The sequence below is a fragment of the Triplophysa rosa genome, linkage group LG1, assembly GCF_024868665.1.
Source record: "Triplophysa rosa linkage group LG1, Trosa_1v2, whole genome shotgun sequence".
NCBI classification, from domain to species: domain Eukaryota; kingdom Metazoa; phylum Chordata; class Actinopteri; order Cypriniformes; family Nemacheilidae; genus Triplophysa; species Triplophysa rosa.
Window position 1 is genome coordinate 19,334,541 of NC_079890.1, and position 26,085 is coordinate 19,360,625.

The 26,085-nt window shown below is 38.8% G+C and overlaps 5 protein-coding genes across 9 annotated transcripts in view; 3 read left to right on the forward strand and 2 right to left on the reverse strand.

Moving 5' to 3' along the window:
- madd (MAP-kinase activating death domain) overlaps positions 1–5,886 on the reverse strand; it is an 85,163-nt gene extending 79,277 nt beyond the window's left edge. The window contains exons 1-4 of one of the 2 annotated variants that reach the window (XR_008962837.1): positions 5,763–5,886; positions 3,031–3,171; positions 1,232–1,314; positions 667–849 (exon numbers count right to left, since the gene is read on the reverse strand). The gene's annotated coding sequence lies outside the window, so the exon portion shown is untranslated. The remainder of the gene's footprint in view (positions 1–666; positions 850–1,231; positions 1,315–3,030; positions 3,172–5,762) is intronic. The other variant, XR_008962838.1, reaches the window with a different exon arrangement.
- A 300-nt stretch (positions 5,887–6,186) lies between these two features.
- On the forward strand, positions 6,187–10,246 carry cln6a (CLN6 transmembrane ER protein a). The gene is made up of 8 exons (XM_057332241.1): positions 6,187–6,826; positions 7,078–7,922; positions 8,094–8,208; positions 8,307–8,405; positions 8,655–8,843; positions 8,941–8,996; positions 9,108–9,227; positions 9,765–10,246. The coding sequence occupies exons 2-8, from the start codon at positions 7,876–7,878 to the stop codon at positions 10,030–10,032; spliced, it is 894 nt and encodes a 297-aa protein (XP_057188224.1). The 5' UTR covers positions 6,187–6,826; positions 7,078–7,875; the 3' UTR covers positions 10,033–10,246.
- A 97-nt stretch (positions 10,247–10,343) lies between these two features.
- Positions 10,344–12,017, forward strand: calml4a (calmodulin-like 4a). 3 transcript variants are annotated; one of them, XM_057332261.1, is made up of 6 exons: positions 10,344–10,451; positions 10,540–10,570; positions 10,684–10,824; positions 11,100–11,288; positions 11,481–11,593; positions 11,962–12,017. In XM_057332261.1, exons 1-5 carry the CDS (start codon positions 10,449–10,451, stop codon positions 11,576–11,578), a joined length of 462 nt encoding a protein of 153 aa, XP_057188244.1. In that variant the 5' UTR covers positions 10,344–10,448; the 3' UTR covers positions 11,579–11,593; positions 11,962–12,017. The 3 variants fall into 3 exon arrangements, with proteins under 3 accessions (XP_057188244.1, XP_057188237.1, XP_057188254.1); XM_057332254.1 differs by lacking the exon at positions 11,962–12,017 and having other exon boundaries at positions 11,481–11,601; XM_057332271.1 differs by lacking the exon at positions 11,962–12,017 and having other exon boundaries at positions 10,398–10,451; positions 10,716–10,824; positions 11,481–11,601.
- On the reverse strand, positions 10,697–14,921 carry tex9 (testis expressed 9). Of its 2 annotated transcripts, XM_057332231.1 has the most exons (13): positions 14,887–14,921; positions 14,487–14,611; positions 14,256–14,319; positions 14,096–14,175; positions 13,927–13,975; positions 13,777–13,850; positions 13,478–13,644; positions 13,283–13,365; positions 13,035–13,208; positions 12,369–12,503; positions 12,114–12,248; positions 11,936–12,018; positions 10,697–10,805 (listed from the first exon to the last, which is right to left on the reverse strand). In XM_057332231.1, coding segments are annotated over exons 2-13 (1,155 nt in total). In that variant the 5' UTR covers positions 14,597–14,611; positions 14,887–14,921; the 3' UTR covers positions 10,697–10,804. The 2 variants fall into 2 exon arrangements, with proteins under 2 accessions (XP_057188214.1, XP_057188205.1); XM_057332222.1 differs by lacking the exon at positions 10,697–10,805 and having other exon boundaries at positions 11,929–12,018.
- Positions 14,922–15,593: 672 nt separating this feature from the next.
- rfx7a (regulatory factor X7a) overlaps positions 15,594–26,085 on the forward strand; it is a 53,922-nt gene continuing 43,430 nt past the window's right edge. The window contains exon 1 of the mRNA XM_057335740.1: positions 15,594–15,999. Coding sequence (XP_057191723.1) covers positions 15,866–15,999 — 134 coding nt within the window. The 5' untranslated portion in view covers positions 15,594–15,865. The remainder of the gene's footprint in view (positions 16,000–26,085) is intronic.

Genomic DNA, 26,085 nt, shown 5'->3' on the forward strand with positions numbered 1-26,085 from the left:
ACAAACTGTATATTAAAAAAATCGCATTTTAGGAAGAGCATTACTGGAAACAGTGAATCTCTGGCCACTGTCTCATTTATACAAAACCAGATTTCTGTTTAGTTTTTCAGATCATGACATTTTGATTTGATGTGCTCTAACAGTTAATGAAATATTTTGCTCAAAACATTAAATCTGCAGAAAAAAAAACATTGACAGAAGATCTGACATGCATGTGTCTTACTTGGATATATGTACTGTACCTAGTATGCACTTTGTTATTCAAGTTAAAATGTAATGTCATGCATCACCATACATTTTTTGATATACATTGAACAAAATAAGCAATCAATATAAATATAAATAATGCAATCACACTTTTCAAATCCAAAGTTAAAGTACACAAACATGTAATGTACACCCTAACTGCATTTTCATCTTCTTGAACCAGTTAGGCCAGATCTTCCACAACAGTTGAGAAAACACACATATTCACAAACACATACTGACATACATGCTGATACATGCTCCAGTCGCATGTCCCATCTTATGTTATAACAGCAAAACAAAGTTCAACATTTATACTGTAAGCAATGTGAAACGTCATCTAATAAATAAGTAAACATACAATATACCAGACACAAATGTCCAGTTTATTAATGATAAAAATGAAAAACAAACCCTCACCTCGTGCAGGTGATTTTTCTGAGGGGAACATCTTGATGTCACTAGGTTCCATGAGCAGCGTTTCATTCAGCTCATTGTGTGAAGTGTATAAGGCTGTCTGACTGAGAGAAGACTGGCTCTCCTGTTTTACTTCTGTCTGCCCTGCTGAAGGGCCCTCTTCACTGACACTGCACAAAGATCCCCCTACACACACATACACACGCACACACACACACACACACACACACACAAGAATGTCCATTACAAATAACACAACTCTGAGCAGTGAGGACTAGAGCAGATTCTCCATTATACCACACAATGTTAACTAATAAATGACAAAGATCACACACACAAGAACATCCCTTAAAATAACACACACTAACATTAGATTCATCAAATTATTAATATTAAATAAATAGGCTATATTTCACTTAAAAAGGCTTTATTTCACTTATTGCATACTGAAAAACATGGTCAGGTATGTAACTCCATAACTTTTCAAAATAAGCCTCCTAATCTCAACAGCCGTTTGTATGTGAATATTTTAAAATAATAGACAAATGTAAAAGAAACTAAGTCTTACCATGACCAACATCAGTGATATCAGTCGTAGAAAGGGTGGACATCTTCCACACATTCACTTTTCATAACGAACCAACACTGCACCTGCGGAGCAGAAAAAAAAAGACAAAAACTCAACAAAAACTGCCTACAGCAAAGCACCTGACATGAGTTCACTATATTAACTGCATCATTACTGCTCATTCGTTAAATCAGCACTCTTTAAATTAAGACTCGGAGTTGCAAAAAGCTTAAAAGCTACAAGAGCACAATAAAGCACCCCTACAGCAAAAAAACACGCCTCATACTTCTGCATTCTATATTAGTCCTAAGCACACGTAATATGGACAGTAAGTGATCTGCAACTCTCAATACCTGAGACTGAACGCACACAATGCTGATCTTCACTGAACACTGCCAGTGATGACAAGAGCTCGATAAACACAAGTAGTGATACTTCTGTTTGCAAAATCACAAAAAATACAAAGTCACCCTTTCGGACCCTGGGAAATGTGGTTAACCAAAAGTGGGGTAAGCGAAAAATGAGAAATGTACACTAAAGAAAGTGCAAGTTTCGTGCCAGCTAAGCATGCTTTATGAACAATCTACTGGGGAAAAGGAAGTGAAAGTGCAAAACAACTCTGCAGGTCAGGAGTGGTCACTTGTAACAGAGAGGTACATCTGATTTGGGGAAGGATATTTTGGGTAGGAATTCTGCTGATTCACTCCTAGAATATGATCTTGTCAGCTAAAAAGCATAACATTTCACTTGTTAAATTATGAAATAACACATTTCGATATACCCGTATTAAAAAAAACGCTGTTACTTGCCAGTACATACAGTACAATTAAACAAGTTAGAACTTTGACAACTGGTGAATGAGAAATGGCCTAGATAATGTTAGTTGAATGAATTAGTTTAGTAACACAGATATCTCTTTTTAATCATTTTTAAGTAAAACATCGTATTCGGTGAGCACTTTTTCTGCTCTTGGATTGATCTGCTTTACATAAAGATAAGTATAAGAACAATATTAGCATCCCAGCCAAACCATAACAACATTGTTTATTTTACGCTTGCTTGCTTTTAAATAAAACATCTCTTTAGATCTGAGCAGATTTTACTTAGCTGTCAAAGCTTTAGTGATTCCAAAGAATACTGCTCCTTTGTACCGTTATTGTTAAAGTTGTGGTGTGAACTCCGCTATTGTCTTAAATGTGAAAATTTGACATTTTTAAACTTAATAGTTTGGTGCAAATGGGCCAATGGTGCAAATGGGCCATTACAGTGTTAAATCTCCATGTTACAGTATTAAATGACTATTTTCCCTTACAGCACAGCCTAAGACACAGCACAACGCATCACAAAATTATAGTGAGATCATGAACAAAACGGAGCTAAATGTTCAAAAGTAATAATAATGTGAATCTGATGGATAAGTTTCAATCTCTCCCGCATTGTTTCCTTGCCTTCTGTCCAGTCTGGAACCTCTGACCTGAGTGAAATACTAATACAAGGACCTAAAATATCACGTAATGATAAATGTGATAAACGGACATCCCATCAGCATAGCCCGGCCCCTACATTTAGCTAAAGTTTTACCAGCAGATCATCAAAGCAGTTCTTTAACTAAGTGAATGTCATTAAGTTGGATAAAATTGGCAAACCAAATTATATATTCCAGTTCTTCCACAAAACATATTAATACTTTTTACATTTATTTTCACTCTTTAATTACATTATGCCTTTATATCATATGATGAGGTAGGCCATGTTACACAACAGGTTCATGCACCATAAATTCTGTACCAAAAACTTACCCCTAGTGTAACACTTTGCTATTCTCTGTCCATCTTGCTCGATGTGTTGCTAGCAGCACATCATGTGTACCCTCTCCAGTAGCCTGGATGCCATCAGAGGAACCTTCACCTATTTAAAAGCCCCTTTTGTGTCACAGCTTTCTGGTCGACAAAAAAAGAAACAAAGAAAGTTTTACCTCTGGTCGGGTGCTATACTGTATAGTTCTAAAATTAAGGATTTGTGAAACCATAAAGCAGGAGATAAATCCAGCTAAAGTGCAGAATGAGAGAAGAGATGGTGGGGGAGTGAGTGAGTAAGAGCGAGGGAAGGAAAAAGAAGGGTGGAAAAGAGAGCAAGAGGACACATGCAGGGTTATTATCGGTCGTTCACATGGCTGTGAAATCCCCACAGAGGCATGTGCTTAAGCTTTCTCTTCTTCTTGTAAGCGTGCCTCTCAAAGCACATCTTTCACACATCTTGGAATTTTCCACAGATAGCGAGTAACTCAACGGAAACACTTAAAGAAAGGACTTATTGAAAACCATAGTGATCAAACAAGATATTCTGCAAAGCCTGGATATGCGTTTACTGTTTATTAGAATAAGATGATCCTGAAATGAAATTAAACAGTAATATAGATCCTGAAATTGCTACACAGCAAAATCGCAAGTGTTAAAAAATGTCAAATTAACTCTCATAGTGTACATATCATCCACACTATGAGAGTGTGGATTATATATACACTGTGAGTGTTAATTTGACCTTTTTTAACACTAGCGATTTTGCTGTGTAGACACTTGCTACTCTTGTCTTTACATAGTGAGAATAATGCCGACCATGACCGTCCCTTACATCGCATCGCACCAACACTACAGCTATGCCAGGAACAGACCAAAGTCCAGGTTATGTCACCAGCCGTACAAAAGTTAGGACACTGTGCCATTATAGAAAAGACGGAAACAAATAAATAAAACGGTATCGGCAAATACCAGGATGAAACTACCCAGAATATTTTTTGTTAAAACATCCATTTCTAATATGAAGACTGGAAAGTAGATTTTGACTTAAAAGATTCTTAAGGAATAGTCATCATATTTGCTGTAATAAATGACAATGGACTAGCTGTGAAGGCAAAGGAATGAACCAGTCGATGTCTCAATCTTCCGATCTTCAATGAATGGTACAGATCTCACTTAAATTACTGTACACACCCTCAATAAAATCACATTGAATGTGAACTGAAGTAAACCAGTGGATGGCTTCTTCCAATGTCCAATGTTCTGCACAACTTATCAGAGGGCTGTTACCTTTGTTCTGTAAACCAGAATACTCTACATCTGCCAGATCAAGAGTCAGGTCATCTGTTAACAGATATGATAGCTGGATAGTGAAAGAAGAAGAATACAAATATATGTCTATTGAAAAATGCTGCCTGAATGTGTCGAACGTTCAGAAACAAGTTAAAAGTGTGTTTTAGGAAGTGGTGTTTTCCTATTCAGTACAGACTTCCTCTACATTTGTCATGAGAATTAGGAGGAAGAAATCCTTACTATACACAGAGGGCAACTATATTAGGAAAGATATAAAGCATGTGATTTTGTGAAGGGGTCAAGTTTGGCTGTACCTCAATACATGTACTCCAATTAAATTTAAGGATATGTGATAATTGAAAGGGAAATTAGTATGTTTGAGAAGGACTACGACCAGATTTTTTATTAACCTGAAATTTCCATTTGACAGTTTAATTCAGATAAGGTCTTTATGTATCATGGACCATCTATAAGTGTCACGTACAGGAGGTGTCATGTTTAACAATGCCGTCATAAACCCCTCCAAGTTATAAACAAACAACTTCCAACAATCCACCAGCAGCCTCGTGACTTTGACACGGCGTTAAAATAAACATTTCCTGAGTATATAAGAGACAACTAATCATCTAAATACAAATATATCCATGATAATGACTGCACTACCAGTGTCTCAAAAAACATTATTCTTTTCAAAATAAGTCACAAATTTTTGTTATATGCAATCATAAAACGGCTATAATCAAACGTAAACGATAAATTATTACACAATAAAATAAAAAACATATGCGCCTGTTGACCGTGTTTGTTTTCTGTGACTGTCACCTGCTGCGTCTAAAACAACGGCAGGTAGAAGGTGGGACGTAACCATTAGTTCACAGTTAATGCTCTTACAGAATAAAAGTTTTAAATCTTAACATATGATGTACAGATATACGCCCTCGAATAACTCCATTTCATGCGAATGACTTAAATTAGCAATATGTACTTAACCAGAACCCCTATTTTTAAATGAAATTATGAATAAACGAGACATCGAGCACAACAAAATCGATGACAAACACAGCAGATTACTGTGCAGAAAGGAAGCTCTCGTCAGCTAGCCAGCTCATCCTGTTAGCCTATGCTCATTTAAATAACACTAGTGATCTAAAATAAACAAATAGAAAAACACACTCTTCAGCTAACATTTCATTATTTTAACTAGGCAGACTGGTTAAATATGAGAACGTAAAGCTAAACGAGTTAGAAAACTTTTGTTATATCTGGAGCGTTGTAAGCACACAACACTGTCTGTGAGCAGGTTTACCTTCTTGACAGCTACATAAGCTAACATACAACACATTACAAATATCCTCGTAGGACTTCAATACTTATGTAGCTCTCTACAGAGATGGCCTACATAAACGGTGATATAACGAAAACAGCGTTCTCGCCTTAGATACCTCGCTTTGCTGAAGGTGACAAGATGTTTTAGTCCGGCACGGTGAAGTTTACATCAGCGATGTAAAGAGGATAAAACTGCTTAGTAGGCCATATACACACAGAAAGAGAGAGAGAGTGAGCTCTAAGATGGCCACATACAATCACAAGACTGTTATTGTCTTCTGCTATCAAAATAAAAGTCTACAAAGCGAAGCAAAACTGTGGCTGTATCCGAAATAGCCCCCTATACCCTAATATAGTGCCCTATTTGAGGGGACATCCATTTTTAGTGGTGTCCGAATTCAGAGTGGATATTTTTGAGCGCACTCATTCAATCCCATGATGCATCATAATAACGAGTGTGTACACTCACGGCTAGCTGCTAGCCATCTATCGTGATTAGGGTTGGGAATCGAAAATCAATTCCAATTTGGAATCGGAATCGAAAGGCTAGGAATCGGATCGGAATCAAAAGGAATAGGAATCGGATACTTGAGATTAAAATGTGAATTCCTCTTATCAATTCCTGTGTGCATATTTTCAGAAAAGTACATGCGTTGCATGATCTGCTGATATCTCAATAAAAGCCCTTATGAAAATTATCGATATTTTTTACTATAGTAAGCATAGTTTAGCTATAGAATTTGAATTAAAGCAAAGGAATCACAAATTAACCATAGTTGCATTATAGTAGCTGCAGTTTAACCATGATGTAGTTCAACTATGATAATACAAATTGTAATAAATCAGAAAAGGTGTGTTTCTATGTGTAAATATACACAAAACGGTGCTCATAAATATATATATATATTTTGCAAACAAGTCAATAAGCAGGCTAAATGACCATACAGGTTGATATCTAAATGTTTTACTTCAACTGTGGAATCGATAAGAATCGAAATCGATAAGCAGAATTGGAATCGGAATCGATTAAATTGAAACGATTCCCAACCCTAATCGTGATGCTCCCGCTGAATGAATTCCCGCGTCTGGGCGGAAGATGGCGCCCGCCTTGCAGCGATTCCAGTGCACCGAGTGTCCGAATTTACTCACTCGTTTTCACCCGCTCCTTAAAGTGGACTATGTAAGTGAACTAATATAGGGAATAGTGAATGAGGGCATAGTGGTCGATTTCGAACAATAATAATTATGTACTTTTTTTTCAATATTAAGATGTTAAGTTTTACTAAATGAATGCACATTTCACTATGAAAGTGAATTTATTGAGATAGAGTCCTTGCATGAGTTACATGTTTGTTGCATGTTTATTGCGTATTTTATTTATTTAACAAAATGTCAGTGACTGGATTTGTATTTTACCATTGTATTTTACAGGGTTACACAATCTCTCTCCTATTACATCTCTATAGGCTTCACGCTGCATGGGTGTGCAAAAAACACCCAGGCCACAAAGAAAAATATTTTAGTAATACAGTTATTTCGAGTGTTCAATGCAAAAAAAAATGTTCATGCTCTAAAACAATATCAACTTCATTAGCAGCAGCAGCATAAAATTATACAATACATAACTGCTACATTTTTGCACACAAATACATTAGTAGAATAGTTTTAGTGGCAAATAATATTTGACCTGTTTGATGCTGTCCATTGAAAACATGCACAATTTAATATGGGGAGGGGGGGAGACAGACTGATGCCATATAACATTTAGTAATTTAGCAGAGAGACACCAAATCTAATTTCAAACAAGTAAAATAAAAAAACTAATGCAATTGCCGCATTTAAGGGAACAGAAATCAGAAACTATTTTTCAGGCTGGGTGGTATTATTAATTAAATCCACCAGATGGCAGTAAGAATCCTATATGTTTCGCCGCAACTGAGTAAATTGAAGAAGAACCTGCCTGAATTTCACGTGATTCAGTCAAACAAAAACAGTATTTTAAAGAAACAACTTATTATTAAACATTGAGCTAATTATACATTTAAATATATCTAAGGCACGGACTACTGCGGAAAATGAAATGCATTTAGACATAGGGCGCAGACCTCGAGCTTCACAGTTCGATTTGGGATTGAATTAGATGCTTGGCTACAAAGCACAGACAGACTGATGAGATAAAAACAAATCTATACAGTTATCTTTAAATCGGGTTTTAAATAATATCGCACCATGAGAAGAAGACCGCAGTCTGAAGTTTTGGCACCGGTTTATCTCAGGTCAGAGCACGTTTATTGCTTTGTAATAACTGTTTATATCACCACCATTACCACCAACTGCAGAATAAAATATCCAAGTTCAAAATGAATGGAGAATTAATAGATTTTCTAAAGCATACATGTTTACAATGTAACAAATAGGTAATGTGTCTATAATGTACTAAAATCCAGGACTGGGAGCGAGAAAGCAGTTTCTGCAGCAACTCAGTCAAAGTTTCACACGGATCTCTGGCTGTGTTTCACTCTCCAGAACTGGATACTGGACTTTGGGAGACCAATAGCTATGGTACGTTTAGAGCAAGATGTGGTGCATGTATTAAATTGTTTAGAATTTTATACAGCTTGTTTTTGTCTTCAATAATTAACAATTTTATGTTCTTTCAGATTGTCCTACCTTTGGAATGGTTTCCTCTAAATAAGCCCAGTGTTGGGGATTATTTTCATATGGCCTACAATGTTATTACACCCTTTCTATTACTGAAGGTACAAGCTTTTTAACAAAACACTAAAATATATTCTCTCTCTCTCTCTCTCTCTCTCTCTCTCTCTCTCTCTCTCTCTCTCTCTCGCAGTCACACACACACACACACACTTGAAATTGTGTTTTAACATGCATTCTTTTAGGATGTCCACCTCTAGACTTTATATCTGGTTTTGAATGTGCTTTATTTTGTGGTGCATCAATGGCAAATAGAAAATAGTTTTGATTTTAAAGTGTGTAACCTGCTTTAGCTGATTGAGCGGAGCCCCACAGCCCTTCCTCGCTCAGCTGTTTATCTCAGCATCATCACTTTTGTCATGGGTGCCAGCATTCACCTGGTGGGAGACTCCATCAACCATCGGCTCATCCTCAGTGGATACCAGCTTCACCTTTCTGTCAGAGAGAACCCTATTATCAAGGATCTAAAGCCTGCCTCATTGGTACTTCAGTTTTTAGAAATCTGAACAGATTGATTTGATATATTTAACTATGTAGTGGTTTTATGATAAGATAAGATAATTGTTACAATTTCTTTAGATTGATTCCTTTGAGCTTCTGTATTACTATGACGAGCACTTAGGACATTGTATGTGGTAAGTGGTTTTAACCATATTTCAAAAATATAACAAAGTATATAAATAAAATATAAATAACTGTGCTACAATGTAGTAAATTAACCAAGACCCCCTGCGCTGTCATTATAGGTATATCCCATTCTTTCTCATCCTCTTCCTGTATTTTACTGGGTGCTTTACACAAGTTAAAGACATGAGGATGCCTCAGTCAGGTTGGCTGCTACTTGGTCCCAGTGCAGTCTACTACTGGTGAGTAAACCATAATAATCTTATATATTCTTTTCTGTTTTGTGTTTTCTCTGAAGTTTCCAAGACATGTATTCGTTGTCAAATGTTGATATACATTAGTTTGAGTTTTATGATTTAGCCAACACTACATTTATATATTTGCTTCTGAAATCTGACATTTCGGAACAAAAAAGAACAATCAGTATCAAAGGAAGTGGTTGGGACTTGATTTTATTCACTTACAATTGATTGAATCATGAAAAACAGGCTTTATGTAATGAAATGAAAGCCAAGTAAAAAAAAGGGGCTGAATAAATGAATGTATATTAATAAAAAAGAGAGGGTCCATTTTGATTTTGTTTACGTAAAGTTTACAGTATGTTGTATTATTGATTTGTTGGCTTTGTTTTTAGTCACTGATGTAGATGCTGTATATATCAACACAGTCCTTAGATGCAACATTAAATCAATAGAAATTTAACATGGATCCAGACAAGATTCTGTTTTTGTTGATATAATGCAAACATTTTAAACATTGAATTGTCTGTTATGTTTCAGGTATCTGATTACTGAGGGACAGATCTTTGTCTTGTACATCTTCACATTTTTTGCCATGGTTGCCACTGTGATGCGTCAGAGGCAGATGGGCTTCAGACTAGACAGCAATGGCCGTTTTCTCTTCTATAACTTCATCATTACTCTGGGATTAGTGCTGATTTGGGTCGCATATCTGTGGAATGATAAAGTCTTGCGTAAAAAATATCCTGGTATCATTTATGTTCCAGAGCCTTGGTCCTTTTACACTTTACACATCAAAGCCAGCTAAGTGTTGTACTCAGATTAACTACTAAAGAAATGATATCACTTTCGGTTGCGATCAGGAACATGAAAATCCCTTAAAATCTATAAACGTCCAGTTACTATGATTTTTTTAAATAGAATAATAAAGACTTATTCACTGATTTACTGAAATATTGTTGCTTTTATGTACTTGTTATATTTTAATAAAATCAACACCTGTTTGTTCCCCCGAAAATACATCTGTTAGAATTAATAAGTGTGACAATTATGAGCTGCACCTGCTGTGGCAGACAATAAAATGTGATAGGTGGAATCCTATATCAATGTTTCTATGACAACAAGGCTATCATTTACGTCAACGCTGCAGTGGACTTTAGTATCAACAGGTAATCCAGAGGGAGTGACTCCGTCCCTAAACAACTGAAACAACTGTGTTTAGACATGGTAAGTTTTCTTTTATTCTTTTAAACAATTCATTCTCATTCACGTGGCTCAATTTTTCAACTCAATTGTTACCACCTTCTATTTACAGGCAAAATTCTTATCACAAACTCAGATTGATGGTGAGATGTATTACACTATAATGTGTACTTTATATATGTTATAATGTGTTCTATATTTACTTTATAGTTCAAGTTTTTAAAACACAATTTACAGAAATCTTGTCCTCATGCAGAGTTCAAAGAATGTTTCTCCCTTTATGACAAGAAGCGAAAGGGGAAGATTGATGCCAAAGACCTTATTATGGTCATGCGCTGCCTCGGTACAAGTCCAACGTATAGCGAAGTGGACAGACATCTGCAAGTCCATAAAATAGGTAACATTTTAAAAGACATCATAATACACATTACATACAGCAGTGTCAAATACGAGTGCCCTGCCATGTATTTAACAAACATTTTCTATGTCATGTCTTCCTGTGTGCTCTTCCATACTACCATGCATGCGCCACCTGTGGCTAATAAAACTAGCGCTCTCATTGTAAAGTATAAGGGGCTTTTGAGACACTGGAATCACACATAACACCGGTCTGAAGAAAAATATCTTAATTTCCTAAGGTTAGTTAATACATCTGCTGTATCTTCTCAACAGATAAGACGGGAGAGCTGGACTTTTCTACATTTCTAACCATGATGCACAGACAGATGCAGCAGGAAGATCCTAAGACTGAAATTCTGGAGGCTATGCGCATGACAGACAAACACAAGAAGGGCTATATTTTGGCTTCTGAGCTACGTACCAAACTCACTGGCCTGGGAGAAAAGCTCACTAATAAAGAAGGTACACATCATCTGGATTTAGACTAATATTGTTTACACTCTTTTCAATTGAACTGGAATTCAATTTATCCAGTTTCTAGTAATGAAACCTGTTAATGAGGGCAGGGAGAACCTTTTATCTAACATAATCTTTATCTTCTGAAGAAATGTGTTGTTTAACTGTGTTTTTATTGTTCTTTAAATTCTTTTTTAGTGGATAATCTTTTTAAGGAGGCAAATGTTGGATCTGATGGACGTATTTACTATGAAGAGTTCACCAAAATGGTCACACTTCCTACAGTGGATTACTAATGAATAATCTGATGAGTGGGTTGACCCTTAATACTATAATTCAGTTATTTACTGACAAACATGATATTTTGTTTTATCTATGTATACATTGAATATAAAAAATAGAATGTGATTAAATGCAAATAAATCTGTTTTAGTATATTTCTTGATCTCATTGTTCACCACTAGATGGCATGACATGATATTTGAACACATGTGGAAGGATTGATTTCCAATATTGAGTTTAATATTTGAGAGGGGAAATCATCCAACCATAAAGCCTATTATCTAGTGAAAGGTTATGAATCTAGGTTTGAACACAGTTTAATGTTTGTTGTACAAAGTCATCTTTACAAACTATTCAAAATAGAAACCTACTAGACTGCATTATTTCCCCAATCCAGAGCTTTCATGAACTCCTCTTCAGTGAAGGACAACATCTTGGCAGCTTCAAAATGCATCTGTTAAAATATCAGCAGAAATGTAACATGTGCATTTACTGATGTATGATATTGTAATTTGGGACAGAGTAATTGTTAGGAGACCAATTTCTCACCTTCTGTCTTTTCAAAATATCTATCAGCTTAAGTTGCTTCTTAAAAGCCATGATGAGCTCAGCCTTTTGTCTTTCCAGTTTTCTGTTCTCCGCTTGTAAGTTTTCAATCTTTTGGTGCTCCTGACTGGTTGAATCCTTAAGTATGGTAAAAAAATACAAGAAGAAGCGTAACCAATAAAAGCATTTCTCGTATTAAACAGTTTGGAGTCTAAACATTTGTAAATATTCTTCAAGGTTTATTTAAGCTCACATTACCTTACTGCTCTGTTTGAGTTTGTGAAGTTGAGCTTTGGTCTTCTCAACTTCTTCTAGAGCTCTATTCAACCGAACCTCTGTTGCGCTGTGGGTACCGGCTGCCTGCTTATGGGCCCTATTCATGCTTTCCAACTCCTAAAGTATACAGACACATGCATTTATGTCCTCAGGAAAATACGCTTTGTAAGCCATGCCAGGATCATTGTTATATGTGTGTTATAGTACAGTATGATACATGTTAAAAGTGAAGTCTGAGGTAACATAATGTGTTTGTTACATGATGTCAGTTATAAAACATTTGATTTATTTTACTATAATGTTAGTCTCTATCTTTATTCAGTGTTCATGTCTATGTCATGAGGCGAGGGGCGATCTTTGAGTTCCAAAGATATCTGTCCCAGAAGCCTAAGTTCAGTATGCTCTGCACTCTGAGCAGCTGTGGCGTAGTCTCACTTTACACACGGAAGACTAATAAGGTTTAATTCCACAGCTTTGGATCCTGGCACAGCTCTAATTAACAGGAATAATGGAATAGGGAAAGAGTTGAGATGCATTGAGTTTGAGTGTTTGTGTTATTATGTCATGTTCTGTCATGAAGTCACTTTAATGTGTTTCACTAGGTTGTGGAAAGAATTTTGAATAATATTTCGCAAACAACTCAACTACCTTCTGTATCGAGACCAGTTGCTGTTGCAGACCCTCACACTTCCTGTTGGATTCTTCGGCTAAAGCTTTTTGTTTCTCAATCTGAGTCTGCTGTACATTTGTGGTCTTCTGTAGTCTTGTCCGTTCCTCTTCCACCTCCTTCAGTTTGCTGCTTAAAATACTATTTTCATCCTCCTTTGGTACAAGCAGTAAAGGATTTTGACATTTGATTGGAAATATTAACCAACCTTGAACACATCTCAGATTACCTTCTTGTTGCATTCATGTGAGAGTCTGTTTAATTCCTCCTGCATTACTCGAAGGTTAGCCTTCAAAAATCTTATCTGAGCATCTGGAAACATTAAAATATATATAATAAAATAATTATGTTGGTACCATGGATTATTCTGTATAATACATAACATGTGCTGTATAAGCATAATAATTTATTGTTTTTGGCCCACCTGCACTCATCTGGTCTCCAGCACTAGGCATGATGTCATCCTGGAAAGCTTCTTCGGTAACATCATCACTAACTTTGTCCTCAATTGTGCTGATTGTCTTAGCCAGTGAGAAATCCTCCAAGTCATCAGGAACAGCAACATCATCAACTACAGTCTGCGGTGCTTTTCTATATTAAGACAAAGCTGTTGTCACTGACAAGAGTTAAGGCTAACTGTAATTTTGTTATATACTTCTACTTTACATAGAGCTTTAAATATATATTCAGGCAGGCTGAAGATATCGTTGAGAGCACACTTACTGTAAATTCCTTTTGCCTCCTGAGCCAGGCTTGTTTGGCTTTGCAGGTTTTGCTGAGCTCTTGTTCCTTATTGCCTACATAAAACATAAATTGTCACAAATGGGGTCTTATAATCCACATTTTCACTGATTTGAACGTATCTTGTTTTACCTTTGTAGTGGGCTGTTTACTAGTGAGTTGCTTTTTAAGATCTGCCTTCCTAATAAGACAAACAGAATGTTATGTTGGCAGACAGCACAGGATGTTGCTTAATATGCCAGTGTTTTAAATACTCAATAGGCAATAAATGCATTGTCATTCAGTATGTGAATAACATTACCCTGAAATCTCAAAATCACTGTCAATATCAAAAGAGAGGTGGGTGGACACTGGCTTCGAAAGCACTTCATTTTGTTCCCTCTGAAAAATGTAAAACATACATTTTATTGCGGTCAGCTGCAGTATGACATCCCATAAAATTTGCATAATATGCATCCTACCATAACTTTCTCCGCTTCCCGAACAAGTTCTGCTGTTTTTGCCTGTAGCTCTGCATTGAGACGTCTGAAGGGTAACAGAGTTGCAAGAAATTAGGTAGAATTGTACGCAATAAACAATAGTAAATAAAGATTCTGCTCTCTGAATTATTAAGCACAGTAACTTTACATAAGATAAAAGTTAAATACTAAACAAAACAAATGAGCACATAAGTAAAAGAAATCCATGAATACTTGTATTCTTCTTCTCTGGCTAAGAGGTCCATTTGTAAGGGTTTCTTTGAAGGGGCAGATGATGCCCTGTTCTGAGATCCAGGTCTGGCAGGCCTTTCCGAGCAGGACATTTGGGATTTTTTCAGCTAGAAAAAGGTAAAGTGGTAATATTCTGTTTTTTTCAAGTATTAATCTCTCACTATTGTTCTAATTTCTTTCTTCTTTTGTTCATAAAGTCTTGATATACTGTTATGCTAAGAAACAGACATTCATTTGCTATTCTTGAACTATAACAACGTAAAACCGGCTATATTGAGATTTTAAATGAAAAGGTAATTTACCAAGCTAAGTACTCTTTTTGTGAAAACTGCATTATTACGGCATTGAATGAAATAATTAAACTGTTTTCTATAAAACTTACAGTACTTAGCGCAGATCTGGGTTTGCTGTCAGCCATGTTTTTGAGTCGAGAGACGCCGTTGCTAAGCAACAGTTACGCTACCCACTTTCTGAAACCACCCGCTTTTGCAACCTCTATGTTTTCCTTTTTTATTTACCTATTTATTTCGTAAGTATTTATTAAATCCAGACATTTATTTAGTTCTTAAATCCCAAATGTAATAAAATGGAAGGATGTTTCACATTGCGCATGATGATCACTTCATTTATGTTGTCTGGAAGGTAACTGTTACGCAAAATAATAGCCTATATCTAAGGAAATAGCACATCTTAACCAGTTCTGAGTGGCGTTTTAATGTCGTCTTTTTAACACTTTCTTATGATGAAAGCAATGATCAATTAAATAAATAAATCATCAAATTTCAGACCATGAGTCACTAGTCTACTTTTTCATTTTATATTTCAAAGTGTAGAGAAACAGCAATTCAGGCAAAATAAGATTTAAGAAATTTGCACATTAATAATGAGAACCAACAAATAAAACTGTACAACTACTATACCAACGACAAGAAATATGACGAAATGAATCATTTCGACTGAAAAAAAAGCATAAATGAATTCGAAAATTGAACAAAAATAAATACAATGTGTGCTTTCGCTGATCACGCAGTGCGCATGCGCGGTATCAGCAGCTTTCCCAGTGGTCGCGCTGAGCTAGTAGGTGGTGTCTGGAGTCTGAACCTGCTACTGCAGCTCGAAGTGTGTTTTGTGCCCGCCCCGTGTGTGTTTGCTGATGATGCACATGCAGGAATAGTGAGCTCCACTGCAAACACAAACCATGACTTACAATCGTTATCTATTAGCACCGAGTGCGATTTGTTCGTGAAGTCAACAGACCATGATCGTGATGCACTATTTTCGGGGGAAAGCTGAATTCACGAGGTTCAGGCTAAGGCCTACTTGTTAGATCTCTATCTTTCTCTCTTCTGAGTTTCATCGTGATGGCTGATGATCAGCAGCAGTCTTTACAGCACCAACAGCCTGGCGCTGAAGTAGGATCATTGCCTTCTCTGGTTCAAGGATTCCAGGCGGCAGAAGCGAATGCATTGCAGCTGAAAATAAAAAACTCAATCTGGTAAGTACTGTCGGCAATACACTGACCAATAAGTAAGTGGTGTTGGGTATGTGGGGGTTAATGGGAACGAAGGCTCGCCCTCCTAATTAGCTCGTTCAGTGTTTCTGTTCTAAACACCCCATCGCTTCTGTTTGATCCATTCATGTGTATTTATGTGTAAGTGTATTTCACTAACACCACTATCTCAATTCTTATTATGGGAGATGTTTGATTGATGGGTCGTTTATATGCTGTGCACTGTAATTTAGGCGATTTAAAAAAAAGCAGATTATAACGTTACATAAATACAAAACAACAAAAGCTGGGTCGTAAATGCAGTGTTGGCTGACAGTGTAGTTCTTATAAATCGGCCGTGGGCTACAGTTTTGTTTTTTTGAGAATGTGATGACACTGGTGTCTGGACGACAGATCGCTGGAGACCACGCGCTCTCAGAAGATTAGCGAGCTAACAGGTTCAGTAGCGCGAGGGATGGTAAACAACTCGCGTTCGGTAGCAGGCTGCAGCCGCGTGCATTTAAGAGTCCATTCTGCACTACTACATCCAATAAATCTTTTCTTCTATCTCTGCTTCTTCTGTATTTCGTTTATTACACTCTGTGATAAATTGACTGGCCATGCACTTAATTGCTGTTGTATCGAATGCATAAGAAACACCGCTATGGTTTAATTGTTTATTATGAAGCAGCGCATGCGTTTCACATGCATTTGAAAATACAGTAATCTGTATAGAAGAGATCATATATAATAATCCATAAACGATTCTACACGAATTTTATATAGAACAGGACATTGTTGCTTCATGTTTCTTGGTGGTGGAGAGAAAAACGCTGACATGGTTATTCTGCAGCCACCATCCCCCTCACCACCACCCTACTTTTTTTTTTTTGCATGTAGAGACATGCTCTCAACGCCATACGTCTGCAGCGGCGGCTGTAGTCCAGTCTGAGGAGGGTGAATTCACACGTTTCATGTGCATTTAGATTTGCTTGAATTATTATGTTTAAATGTCAGGGATGTCCTCAGTGGTCCATATATTAATTTTAAAAGGGCAGTCGTGGCCTAATGGTTAGAGAGTCGGACTCGTGACCAGAAGGTTGCCGGTTCGATTCTCAGGGCCGGCGGGTAACGACTGAGGTGCCCTTGGCACCTTACCCCTACTTGCTCCTACTTGATAGCTGCCCACTGCTCCGGCTGTGCGTGTGTTCACTACTCTCTGGATGGGTTAAATGCAGAGGTCACATTTCAGGTATGGGTCACCATATCTGACTAATAGGTCATTTTCACTTCACTTCACTTAAAAGACATTAACATTAACATTTGCTGAGAAACCTCTTGTGTTTTCTGTGGAATTCACAAAACAGGTCTACCAGTTTGGCCAGAATCCAGTTTGGCAGAAATGCACCTTGTTAATCTTATTTTCTCTTTAGAATTTGTTGGTGCTTGCTGTATGTGCTGGCTTATAACCATTTAGTAAGTAAATAAACATTCACTTCACTTGTGCTTCATTTTGCACTCAGATTTTGATGGTTAGTGCTTCCTGACATTTTCTCAGACCAGAGCTTCAAAGGTTAGCCCTGTTCGTTTGATAGCTGATATCCCTTGTCTGAATTTGGTGTACTGGTTGGCACATGTTGTGGAAAAGAACAGGGTATTTGTAACTGGTTCTGGCAAGCCTTGTGGAAATAAGATTGTGAACAGTGATTAGCTGGTAGTATAAAGAATGTGTGTCAAAAATGGGAATGTCTTGTAATTGATATGTTGATTATTAGTTACTATTAGTGTTATTAGAAATTATTAGCCTTTTATTATCCATTTGAAAGTCAGTGATTTGTCAACAAATATTTCTTGACAACTTTCCCAACAGGCCAGCAGAGGGGGTTGTTTTGATATGAGGTGGCTTATTATTCCGTTTCTATTGGAATGTAGTTCTGCCCTGCGCCAAACTTCCGTTGTCGCCAGAAATCGGGATGTCACTTTCCGGTTTGCTCTCGCACTAGGGCTGGGCGATATTGACCAAAATTCATATCTCTGTATTTTTTTAATGAAAGGCGATATCAGATATGTATATCGATATTTTCTACAAAGTGGAATAAATGTTTACTAGCAAGTCAAAGCCTCATGTGAGATGTCACAATCACCTTTATTAAAATGGCTTGTGAAAAGAAATTCAATGACAGGGTTTTTTTCCCTATTTGAAAACATACACAGGGTTTTTCCTGGCTCAAAATGAGGCGGAGGTGGTGCCATCCTGATCTTGTACATACACGTAGGCCTTCCGTACATTTAAGTGGCTTAACCAAAGTGACTTTGAGTTTGACATATTAAAAGTTCTAACAAAATTAGATAAAAATGACAATTATTAAGTTATATAAAACATTACTTTTACTCAACCAAACAGAAATGTTTTTTTTTTTAGTCAAATAAAGCATTTTTATCATTTTCAACTAACATTTCAGCCCACAAAACCAACTGAATTATCCAGTCTTTCAAAATGAGCAAAGCTCATTCACATCTTTCATTCTCTGTGGTTCACTTTAAATGATTCAAAGATCTCTTATATTCGCTAGTGACTGAAAAGTTCAATAGTTTAAATGAATCGGTTCAAATGAGTCATTCGTGTGCGAATCGTTCTAAACGCAATGTGCGTTCATACTGGAGAACTCGCTGTGTACAGTATACGCTGATTCAACGATCCAATTGCACAGCTAAAGACATCACAATGATGTACGTCATGTTAATTTAAGAAATTTCAAGAAGTAAACGTACTTGGATGCAAAACAAACAGCCGTGAAACACAGACTGGCTCTTGTTCTGCAACTCTTTTTAGCGCCTCAGTGTGCTGATAACGAAACAGCGCCTCCACTGTGGCGTAATGTCGCAACTGCAGTTACAAATGACAGTCTGTTAAATGCACGCAGCATTTCTTGTGAAGACTCACAACATAATTTTGGCGAGAGCCTGAGGCGGCCGCCTCCAATTTCTCTACGCAGGAAAAACCCTGCATACAGCTGCACACCACTTGTTTAAAACATGTAAATTGCGGGGTCCGTCTGTCAGGATCCTGTACTTCCTATTCGGAGTTTTCGTGACTTGTGGACAGGGTCGTAACAGTACCATGTCTTGTGTGTATATGTTTCATTTTGTGTAGAGACACGTGGTGGTTTGTTGTGACATTTCGCCGCGTGTCCTCCTGTCTTCCGTTTAGCCCCGCCCCCTTGTTTCTCCGTTAGTGTTTCATATCCCTCACCTGTCCCTATAATCTTCCCGCCAGTTCCCATTTATGTAAGTCTTGTCACCTGTCCTTCACCGTCCCTGTGTAGTTATCCCTCGTCAGTGTTTCCCCTTTATAAGTCCTGTCTTTATTCCCAGTCCTTGTCGGTTCATTGTGTGATTGTATGCGTGTTCCTTGTACCTCACCTTACCTTGCCTTCGTGTTCCGGATTCCTTGTTCCTGTGGACTTATTATTTATTATTCAAAGGACCTTGTTTTGTTTTGTCACCTTTGTGGGAAAGTTTTTAGTTTTGATTCTTGTTTTAGTTTCTGTGTGTTTTCCCCATCGTGGGTGTTTTGTTTCTGTTTATTAAAGTCTTCTTTGTTTAAACCCTTCACCTGCCTGCATTTGGGTTCTGTCCTCCATATTCGTGACAGAATGAACCGACCAAAAAAGAACCCAGCAGGTAGCATGGCCGAGCAGAACTTGGCGTTCAGAAGCCGCCAAGCCCACGTCTTGTTTGGCCTCAGGCAGAAGGGGACCTTCATTAAGGACTTTGCCATGGACTTCCTGGCTACAGCGCGTTACTCAGGGTTCAACGAGGCCAAACTGAAAGTGATTTTCAAAAGTTGCCTCGATAAGCCCCTAGGACCGCTGAGATGCGCCGGCTGAAACCGCTGGGTTTCATGGACCATCTCCAGACCTTGCTGGATCGAGAGTGGTCCAAGGAGCTCTCTAGGGCGGATTCCTCCACGGGGCTGGTAACCGTCCCCGAGGGTCGCGCTCTACAGATCGGGTTTGTGAGCACCAGCGTGCCGTCCGCCTCATCCCCTGCTATCTCGCCACCCCCTACCGGTGTCTGAGACAAGCGGGGAAGACGGGAGTCATGGGACTCTGCATCGGGCATTTCCGGCACGGACTCAGCGCCCTCACCCACGGCGTCCTCTCAACCACCCGCAAAGCCCGTGGTCAGATCTAGGAGGAAGCAGGGGAGGAGGGGAACCGAGGTCCAGTCCCAGGCGTCCAGTCCAGTGTCCAGTCCAGCGTCCAGCCCGGTTCAACCAGCATCCAGTCAGGTGCAACCGGTATCCAGTCCGGTGCAGCCGGAGTCCATTCCGGTGTCCTGTCCTGCCCAGCCGGAGTCCATTCCGGTGTCCTGTCCTGCCCTGCCCAGCCGGTGCAGCAGCTGGCATCCCAGCCGGTGATCCAGCCGGCGTCCCTGCCGGTGCGGCAGGCGGCATCCAGTCCGGTTCAGCCGGCGTCCCAGCCAGCGTCCAGTCCGGTGCAGCCGGTATCCAGTCCGGTGCAGCCGGAATCCAGTCCAGTGTCCTGTCCCGTCCAGTCCCGTCCGGCCGGCCTCCAAGCCGGCGTCCAGTCCCATCCTGTCGGCTTTCCAGCCGGCGTCCCCGTCCTGCCGGCATTCCAGCCGGCATCCAGCCGGCCTCCTGTCGCGTCCAGCCGGCCTCCCAGTCGGTACCCAACCCTGTCCAGCCATTATTGTCCCAGGCTTCCCCAGCCATGTCTGTCCCTTCCCGTCCTGCCCCTTCCAAGCCCCCGCCCCGCCCTAGGAAACACACCCATGTCCCTCCTAGGTCCCCACCTCCTGTCCCACCCCAATTTAGTGTTCCCCATTTCTTCCAGCCCGTTCCCCCCTCCATTCCCGTTAATGTTTTTCTTATTGTCCAACCCCTTCGTTGTTCTGTCGGCCCTGCCCCTAGTATGTTCTGTTTTGTCTGTGTGGTGTCTGTCTTCATTCCTGTCTGTTTTGTCCCACTGAATTTTTTCCCCTTGGGCCGTTCGGGGTTCGGCCCTTGGAGCGGGGGTACTGTCAGGATCCTGTACTTCCTATTCGGAGTTTTTGTGTCTTGTGGACAGGGTCGTGACAGTACCATGTCTTGTGTGTATATGTTTCGTCTTGTGTGGAGACACCTGGCGGTTTGTTGTGACATTTCACCGCGTGTCCTCCTGTCTTCCGTTTAGCCCCGCCCCCTTGTTTCTCCGTTAGTGTTTCATCTCCCTCACCTGTCCCTATAATCTTCCCGCCAGTTCCCATTTATGTAAGTCTTGTCACCTGTCCTTCACTGTCCCTGTGTAGTTATCCCTCGTCAGTGTTTCCCCTTTATAAGTCCTGTCTTTATTCCCAGTCCTTGTCAGTTCATTGTGTGATTGTATGCGTGTTCCTTGTACCTCACCTTACCTTGCCTTCGTGTTCCGGATTCCTTGTTCCTGTGGACTTATTATTTATTATTCAAAGGACCTTGTTTTGTTTTGTCCCCTTTGTGGGAAAGTTTTTAGTTTTGATTCTTGTTTTAGTTTCTGTGTGTTTTCCCCATCGTGGGTGTTTTGTTTCTATTTATTAAAGTCTTCTTTGTTTAAACCCTTCACCTGCCTGCATTTGGGTTCTGTCCTCCATATTCGTGACACCGTCCAGTTCGCGCGCAGAGCGAGAGTGCTCTGCTCACTCTGAGCATGGGTACTGCGCTTGTCAGACACCACAGAGCCGCTTCAAGTTGAATATACCCCATATCGATATTAACGATATTGTCTAATCCCGCATCGCGTTGAAAAATTATATCGATATACCTTAAAAATCGATATATCGCCCAGCCCTATCTCACACCGTGCAAAATGTCTATTGTGGACACAGTGTGGTCTCTCGGTTTACACCTAATCTTTTATATTTACAACGTGTAGGGATGTAACGGTATCAACATTTCACAATACGATAGTACCTCGATGTGAAGACTACGGTATGATATTTATTGCATTTTGTGCAGGAAAAAAAACAAAAAACAAATGAAGACTTGGAAAAATGTGGCATAAGTGTTTATTAAACAATGACTGAACAAAGATCACATTTATTATTTTTAGATTAGGTCATTTTAAAGTGCAAAGAACAGTAAAGTAAGTAAGAAACAGGAACTAACATAATAACATAAAAATTAATAACATAAAAATTTTGAGAACATGAAACATGAAAAAATTAACATGAAAAAAGTTTGAGTTGTTTGTCAACTTTTAACAACTCACAAACAGTCAGGTACTCACCTCATTCACTGCTTCACTCACTGCTATTTTTTGCTCCTTGTATCTTCATGAAACTTTTCGGGGTGATGATGTAACAAATGGCTCTTCATATTAGTCGTATTCCCGAATTGTACTTCACCGCAGTCTGGCAGTGTCTGCATATTGTTTTTTGTCTGTCCGTCACCTTTTCCCCTTTCTCGTTTCTTGTCACGGGAAAACCGAAATGCTTCCACACATCCGATTTATAATTCGCTTTAGCTTCAACAATTTGTAAATCCGTTTCTATGCCCTAGCGGCATCCGCCATTCTCTCTCAACTTGATCTGTAGCGGGCGGCAGCAGAGCGCAGAGGATGATGGGCACGCATGGGTTGATGGGAATTGTAGTTCCCGCTACCCTCAACTCGCTCCATTCGGCTGAAAAAACTACACTTTGCCTGGAAGATCTATCGTCATGCGACCACGATAATATCGACCAGATTTACTATCTCGATACTTCGATATTTACAATACCGTTACATCCCTAACAACGTGATTTTAATTCCACCCAGAATTCATGTTAGGGACTGCTTTTTCTGTTGCTATCGGTGTGCACATGCATGCTGATGCGTGAATGTTTGTTTATCTACATTTGAAGGGAAATGGAATGAAATGAGGAGGAGGGAAGGAGATTCAAACACAATGGTGATAATCACCTTCAAAGCAAATTGAAAATGAGCCATGGCACAGCTGGCACAAAGCCCAGCTGTTTTCACCAAGCTCTAGTCGCTGGAAACTGCTCACAACTGCTGCCTTGGCACTGGCAGAGCCGTTGAGAGAGTCACGACAACAGAAGTTCAAAATTTTTGTGTGTCACGTGATTCATGGAGCCTTCAGATAGTGCTGGGCGATATACCGGTTCATACCGAATACCGGTGTGTATTTTTGTTATAATATTAATTTTTAATATACCGCATTACCGGTGTATGACGCTTAAACAATGTGAGGAACATGGCGCAGCGTGACACTGTTTCAGTGGGGTCCGTTTTCACTGTTGCACTGTGACCGGAATGCGTCTTTCTATGCCGCGGCACTATATCATAATTTTTCTATTTAAACATGCACTAAACAGAGGCGTTTGAATGTTTGCGGGCATCTTGCATGAGCAGTAACGTTACATATTTCATTCACATCGCAATGGGTGCGCGCACCGCGCGGCTGAACAGCAGATGACTGTAACACAGGTGTAGCAATTGCAAGTTCCCATTACGTTATACACTCACAAGCAAACATCTTCAAAAAGCGATCGTGTTCCCATCATACCTGCTCAATATAAGCATATAACATGATGTGTTTTTAATTTTATCTGTTTCTCTTTATGCAATGATGAGAAATTAGGGTCAGTAGAGGCAGGAGGATTGACAGCGTGATGCGATCGCTTTCCTCTCTCACATATCTAATTTAAGCCTTTGTTTTATGATTAAAAAATATGATTTCAGGAAATCATGAAGCCATTGTGAGTCTGTGACTAAAACACAGCAGACATCACATGCATGTTTTAATGGTAAAATTGTTACTATTTTGTATTCAACTATTCAGACAGACCATGGTATTAATTTTCAGGTGGGTGCTTCTAACTCTTGAAGTTGGGAGATCTTGATCCTGATCATGTACACACACACGTATTCTTACCGTACCTTTAAGTGGCTTAACCAAAGTGACTTTGAGTTTGACATTAAAAGTTCTAATAAAATTAGATAAAAATGATAATTATTAAGTTATATAAAACATTATTTTATTCAACCAAACAGAAATGTTTTTTTAATCAAATAAAGCTTTTTTTTATAATTTTCAACTAACTTTTCAGCCCACAAAGCCAACTGAATTAACCAGTCTTTCTAAATGAGCAAAGCTCATTCACATCTTGCATTCTCTGTGGTTCATTTAAATGATTCAAGGATCTCTTATATTCGCTAGTGACTGAAAAGTTCAATAGTTTAAATGAATCGGTTCAAATGAGTCATTCGTGTGCGAGTCGTTCTGAACGCAATGTGCGTTCATACTGGCGAACTCGCTGTGTACAGTATACGCTGATTCAACGATCCAACTGCACAGCTAAAGACATTACAATGATGTACGTCATGTTAATTTAATAAATTTCAAGAATTGATCAAAAAACGTGAAACACAGGCTGGCTCTTGTTCTGCAACTCTTTTTAGTGCCTCAGTGTGCTGATAACGAAACAGCGCCTCCACTGTGGCGTAATGTCGCAACTGCAGTTACAAATGACAGTCTGTTAAATGCACGCAGCATTTCTTGTGAAGACTCACAACATAATTTTGGCGAGAGCCTGAGGCGGCACGACATTTGACGGAGGCGGCCGCCTCCAATTTCTCTATGCAGGAAAAACCCTGGCACCAGTGCTACCAAGGAAAAAAGTTCATTTCAAGCCCTGTTCTCTATTTATTTGCTTAAATATTATGTATGCAAGTTACCTTTGCATGCTATTCAGTTGTTAAAAAAGTCTAAAATTTACAGTTAATATAGGGGATTGTTTACATTGTGTAGTTACAAGTTGTTTGTGAAATTTGCACAGTTAAAAGGTTCTATTTTTTGACTGGAACTGTCATGCATCCTGATTCCTTGACTTCATCATGAGTGCCACCTCTTTATAAAGAGCATAATTTTGTGGGAATTACAAACCTGTATAATACTAGTGTGGAGTTTTTCTACAATATTCACTCACCATGACAGTATAAAAGGGCATTTTAAGTCAATCAACTGCAGTATTTCCTCAATCAGTAGAAAATGTGGTTTAAAAAACAGTCATGTACCGAGAAATCGGTATAAATCTGGAAAATACTGTTATATTAATTTATGGTCATACCGCCCAGCACTACCTTCAGATAGTTCCAGGAAGTTATGTTTTCTCTTTAAATGCTTTATTTTATTCATTTTTTTATTCATTAAATGACATACGTCTTTAAATGGGTTAAAAGTTTGTCACAATCGTTCTGTTTAGCCGCAGCTCCATGCGTTACTAGTAACTTCCGGGAACTATTGAGAGCCTCCATGAACCGCCATTGCTGTGAAAAAACTGTTCCATTGGAGTCAACAGAGTTGACGTAACTCTCTCACAACGGCTCTGGGCACTGGTAGACAATTCAGTTTTGGATTACCCTACATTTAGAACAATGTTTAAACAATAGAAGGATCTGTGTAGGTAGTTTTGCTACATAAACATTGTTTTCAGGCCTGCAAAGTGCAATTAGTCATAATAAAAGTAAGTTTTTCTGTTTAAAACACATCCTGTGGACTAGTTACAGTATGTAGTAAACAGCTGTAACATCTTTCTGTGCTTTACTAAGAAGCTCTTAGGTTACACAAGTATACACTCATTTAGGGCTGGGCGATCTTCCCAAAAAAGCATATCACGATCTTCAATTTCAATTTTCATTTTTTTTTATCTATATAGCGCTTTTCACAATGTGCATTGTTCCAAAGCAGCTTTACAGGAGAAAATAAGAAAAACAGTGCATGGTGTTTATAGAACAAGCAAGATTATTCTAGTAAATAATATCTAATAAAAGCAGTCTCCCGGTGGTTTATTTAGCATATTTTGCATTAAGTGAATGCTTTGCTGAAAAGATGTGTCTTTAATCTAGATTTAAATAGGGAGAGTGTGTCTGACCCTCGAATAGTATCGGGAAGGCTATTCCAGAGTTTAGGTGCTACGTATGAGAAAGCTCTACCCCCTTTGGTGGATTTAGTTATTCTAGGTGTTATCAAAAGTCTGGAGTTTTGAGATCTTAGAGAGCGTGATGGGTTGTAGTGTGGTAGAAGCTCTGTTATGTAGGTAGGGGCTAAACC